This window comes from Pieris napi, chromosome 18, assembly GCF_905475465.1.
Source record: "Pieris napi chromosome 18, ilPieNapi1.2, whole genome shotgun sequence".
NCBI lineage: Eukaryota > Metazoa > Arthropoda > Insecta > Lepidoptera > Pieridae > Pieris > Pieris napi.
The window spans coordinates 1,655,945-1,661,857 of NC_062251.1; the positions used below are offsets into that span (position 1 = coordinate 1,655,945).

General features: G+C 32.1%; 1 protein-coding gene across 1 annotated transcript; it reads left to right on the plus strand.

Moving 5' to 3' along the window:
• The first annotated feature begins 2,793 nt into the window (after positions 1-2,793).
• LOC125058263 (vesicle transport protein GOT1B) lies at positions 2,794-5,623 on the plus strand. The gene is made up of 5 exons (XM_047662306.1): positions 2,794-2,840; positions 3,325-3,416; positions 3,767-3,945; positions 5,151-5,232; positions 5,510-5,623. The coding sequence occupies exons 1-5, from the start codon at positions 2,816-2,818 to the stop codon at positions 5,552-5,554; spliced, it is 423 nt and encodes a 140-aa protein (XP_047518262.1). The 5' UTR covers positions 2,794-2,815; the 3' UTR covers positions 5,555-5,623.
• Positions 5,624-5,913: the final 290 nt, after the last annotated feature.

Sequence of the window (5,913 nt, forward strand, 5' to 3'; positions counted from 1 at the left end):
ACAAGAGACTCATGTGCAACATGATCGTAACCTTTACTTTGTTGAGGAGGGGTTCTAGGTTTAGTAAAAAAAGTTTTTTTGTAAGATAGTGTACGTGGAGGTGGTGAACCAGGCAAAACTGTATTTCCACCAGGAAGAGATTTATTTGGGATAGAGGATACTATATCTGCAAATGACTTAGATACGGGGGGATGTAGTTTTGATGCTTCAACATAGGACAGGCTATTCTCTGCCATTGATAGTTTAATGTTGGTTTGTCTCACATACTCTGGGCACTTTTTGCTTGAAGCAAAGTGCAGCCCAGAGCATGAGCAGCAAGAACCGTGGTCTTCCTCCACATTACAAGTATTTCCAGTGTGGCCCTGACCACACTTGTAACACCTAGGCTTTGATCTGCATTGGACCTTAGTGTGCCCAAAGCGGCAGCAATTAAAACATTGAATAGTCGGATATATATATAAATTAACGGGCATAGAGTTGTAACACATAAATACACGTTTAGGCAAAACTTGTCCATCAAATGTAAACACAACTGTTTGCGAAGGTTTCCATGTAGGTGTGTTGTTTACCATGACTTTATAGTTAAGTCGCCTGAGTTTCAGAATTTCTCCACACCCAATGGGTACGTTAGTGTTCTCCATAATATCCTCAGGAGACCACTCGGTTGGGACTCCCTTAACTAAACCCATCCTTGTAATATTAAAAGTTGGGATAAAAGCCTTCATGTTGTTAGCAGGTAAGCAGTTTGAAGTGATAAAGCTGTTAGCGTCTGTGTAATTATGAAAAGATAGTGTCATTTTATTTCTACCAATACGTTTTAAGCTTCCATTTACAATATTTTTAAAAAGATAATTTTTTAAAAATCTGCCAAACACAACTGGGTGTAAAGTTGTACTATCATTATCATCACGTTGTATTTTCTGCACATGTACCACAAACGGGCCATGGTCATTGGCATCATAACTAGCCCTACCAATTTGTGTGGGGGTTTTAGGAGAATTGCTGGTGGGAGGAACAGGCATTGAAGTAGTATCAGTGCAAGGAATAGCAGGCAAATTAACAGTGCTCTCAGGAAATACATCTTTACATTGACAGTCTGAGTGTTTACTACTTTCAGTACTACTTTTTCGTTTTTTTTTGTTACAATGCTTACAAACTTTGTGGAGATGGCTGCGCTTCAGCTTCCTTTTAGAAACCAAAGAGCAGTCAGAATCCATACCGGATTCATTAGAAATCGTGATAAATGCAACCGCGGGGGGCGCTGTGCCCCCCGGGTCCGGAGGCTCGTTCATAAAAATCCGAAAAGCTTACCCCAACTCGAAGAAAGTAGAAGAAAATATAAATAATAATACAAACTACAAATATATACAAGTTTGAACTATTCTGATCACCTAATTGATTAAAAATATTATTTTACAACAAATTCAAACAAAAACCGCGTCCGCCAAATTCGAAGGTTTCCCGCGTTTTTTCCAAGGTGTTTTAATACCACTAAACAATGTTCGGAAGAGAGTTGCCGCCATAACAGGTACTTTTTAGAGTTGCCATTTAATAATTTTTTGCTGTATTGATGGGACTTTTATGATATAAATTCGTTTTTGCGACAAAATTGAACAAATACATAACGTGATGAAACTATATAATTTCATCATAAACTTAAAGTTACTACTAATTTTTAACTGTTCATAATTTAATTGCAGGTGTGTCAAAGAAAACTGTAACAAAAATTACAAACGAAGGTATAACAGCGGCGTGTATTTCGAAAAAAATTGTAACCCATCAATTATGCATTAAAACTCTGAATAAAAACTGTGCGTGTACTAGTGTTAGTGTACACACGTTAGAAGTGAAACTTCTTTATGACCTTATTTTTCGAAAAATTATCTATATGCAACTAACTTTACAGAAAATGGTTAAATAAAGTTAAATTAGATAAAGTTTAACAAAAGGCTTTTAATATCACAGACTTGAATACAAATAATACAATTATTTCATTTTACCTTATTACCACTAAGATTATTACAGAATTTCATAAATTGTAATATAATTTTTAGTATCATTGTTATAGTTATTATAAATTTTTGTTATTAATGGTTTAGAATCTCTTCGAATCAACCGTGGTAGGGACGAGAAAAAGACGCGCGTAACGGTCAAATGTGACGCGTAACCGAAACATGTGACGCGTAACCGAAAAATGTTACACTAAATTTTTTTACAACCCCGATAAAGAAGTTTCACTTCAAATATTGTATTGCTTTTTTTTACCCTATTTTCTCATCTTTTCCCTGTAAGTAGGTAGAACACCGCTAATATAGGTAAATAAAAATATAATTTTTACATAACATAAATATTGTTTCATCGAAGTATGCAGAAAATAGTATTATTGGATAAATTACATCTGCTAAATGTAAATAAAATAGGTAAATTTTTTACTCATAAATGGCAACATTACGTCATGCGATTGCAGCGCCGCGTCTGGGGGACTTCTTTCATGAAAAGGACTATAATAACTCTCTAAATCAAATATCATGTGTCAAGTGTCAACGGCAATGGTGATTGGTGAATCGTGATTCGAACCGCGATGACAGTTAACGTTTCACAATGACGTGGAGTAGTTGTTAGCGATTTGTATTTTATCTCATATTTAAATAATTACAAATGATTAATGTAAAATAAGCAGTGGAAATTGTTTTTACAATCAATTATACCTTTATTGATATTTTGCGTTTTAATTATTATCTAGCTATCAAACGATTTCTAAGAATTTTGTTCAAGGTTTCTAATTAGTAACTTATAATAATATACAACTATCAACATGATTGAGATAACTGATACACAAAGTAAGTAATTGAGCCTTTTTAACCTATCACTATGCCAAAGGATTTTTTGTGTATTTAAGTGTTAATTTATTAGTAAACTTATGCAATGACATGTTTGAAATAGATATCGATAAGTTAAATATATTTTAATAGTTAATGTCATTAATGTATGTTATGAAAACCATTTAAATTCAGTGTTACCCAAGTCACTGTTAAGCTTTGATTTATAATATATTACAACGGACTACCAACAAACTACATATAGAAAAATATGTATTTGAATTAAAAAGAAATAGAGCCCTTATAATGAAACAAAGCTTATTTCTGGATTCACCAATCCAAATCTGTAAATTGAGTTTTTAAATTATGTATGATAGTTTTACTTTATTTTGTGTTTCCTTCTGAGCCTCACATGATTAGTGATGACTTGGTAAATCTTATTTATTTTATACACTAGGAATATACATATGTAAGCCTTCTGTAATATTTTTTTTTGCAATTACAGAGATAGGCGTTGGCCTGGCTGGGTTTGGAATGACATTTCTGTTCCTTGGAGTATTATTATTATTTGATAAGGGGCTTCTGGCTATTGGAAATGTTAGTATGCAATTCACATTATTGAGGTTTTTTAAGTCAAATGTTCTCTGATGATCATTCACGTCATAATAATGGATTGAACCATAAATTCATCACTTTTAATTTGTTGTGCCTGTCATTTTTTAACCTAACCAGACCTAACTATTAGTATATTTTTTTTTTATTTTACAAAATTATGTCCTCAATCATCCTTTAATTATCTAGTTTCTTGGAGACCCCTCTCCAGCCCTTATAATGTTGGATTCTTTAACCTGCTACAAATAATAATTGTTAATATATTAGACAAAAGCTATACCTACTTATTTGGTGTTTTTTTTTTTTACTTTTACAACTTATTGTAATTTTTTCAGATTTTATTTATAAGTGGTCTTGCATGTGTTATTGGACTACAAAGGACGTTTTTCTTCTTCTTCCAAAGGCATAAGATTAAAGCTTCTGTTGCTTTCTTTGGGGGAATAACAGTTGTTTTGCTGGGATGGCCAGTGTTTGGCATGATTGCTGAAATATACGGGTTTTTATTACTATTTAGGTAAGCATGATTGAATTTATAATCTATTGTCTAAATGGAAATTGATTGAATGGTTCTATGTAAAATTATTTCTATTATACAGTAGAACCTCGATAACGTAAACCTCGGTAACATAAAAACCTCTGTTACTTCAAAAAATACTATGTTCCCTTCCCATCAGAGCCCAAAACCTCTATAACTTAAAATACGCAACCTCTATAACTTAAATAAATAATCTCTGTATAGGCCCTCAGTAACTAAAAAAAATGTTTCCACAACCTCTATAACATAAAATTGTTTGTGAAGGAGTCATTTTGAAAGAGTGTCAAAACAAATGGTTTCGGTATTTATTGCTTGCACGTGTTTACTGATGTATTTTTAACGTAAACAATACATTACCTATTGTTTGCTTTATCTAAATTCTTCAAAGCTTTGCGGCGGTTAGCTTTGTGACAACGACTTACTTGCATCATAAGTTAATGTGTTAATGTATTCTCCTCTCTATTTGTCATTGAAAATCAAATCGATTTAGAAACAGTGAATTTTTTAAACAAAAGAAAATCACAGATTTTTTTAAGTAGACTAAACCTTTAGTTGTTGTTTTATTTTTATGTAATGTAAGTAATGTGAATAAATTTGATTACATATTTAATTTTCCATCCTTCTGATGCATTCAAGTAAAAATGGGAGCAAGGGTACATAGAAACATGTACATACCTCTATATTAACCTTTACCTAACATAGAACCTTGATAACTTAAAACCTCTATAACGTAAAATATTTTGTGTTTCCCTTGGACTTTATCTTATCGAGGTTCTACTGTATATGTCGCAGCCAACTAGTAGCCGTTCAATTAATAGCCTAGCCTTTTAACTAAATGGCGCAGTTTAACTTGCAGCCTAAAATATATTCAGCCGTAGCGTAACATTTCATAAACTGGCTGGCTAATGCTTAGGCCATTTGTACGCTAGAGTTATTATTTGGCAGAAATAAAAAAAAACACATGAAATAAAAAATATTTCTTTTAAAATTAAATAGCTAAAACTAATGTTGACAGAGACATTCTGTTAACATGGAACTAATGTTGTTTACTGATAAAGTATAGGTGTTGTGGAACAGTGACTATAAATAAAAACACAAAGAACATTAAAAACAACACATAAATAATAATTGTTTGTCTGTATTTATTTCATCGTTTGTTAAGAATTTTTATTGTATGTTTTCAGGGGTTTCCTACCAGCCGCAGTCAACTTCCTCAGAATGGTGCCAGTTGTTGGTTCACTACTTAGCCTACCGATCATAGGAGGGGTAATGTTTTTAAGCTAGTTCTGTCTATTTGCATATAAATTTAATATAATACAGGAAGAATTTAGCAATTGTTTTTTGTTGTACGCTATGGCGGATAACTCTCAATAGCGCTAAGTTTCGAAGAAAGTGGTATTTAAACACGCCCTGGGATGAGGAAAGTCATTCTAAAACAATGACAAAAACCCGCAATGAAGTGTCAAGAGTTAATTCTCATTAGTCCCAGCTGAAGTCAGTTTTTAAATTTGTTTTATTATTTTAACAACTGTTTTTTTTACAGATTGTTGACCGGATAGCAGGTGACAACGGCAGAAATATGGTATGATAATGTTGCCATACCGGAAAGACTATTGTGAATGTGTGAATGCGTTTGTAAAATATACTTTTTAATGTGTATATGTTTTTAATTTTGGAGGATTAAATAGTTTACTTTAAATATTTTGTTGTAAGAATTTACCCGTTACATTAAAAAAAAATCATTCTTGCCCTATTAAACTGAAAACAAATATTGTTTTGGTGAATATTGAATTCCATCTTATATGCCAGTAAATTTATTATAGACATATAGCAAGCTTTAGATGTATGAAAATTACCTACCCTGAAATTACCTAATATGTTTTGTTGATATACTAAAAATGAGATTTAGAATGCTGACTATATCAAAATACAGTACATTTTTACGTA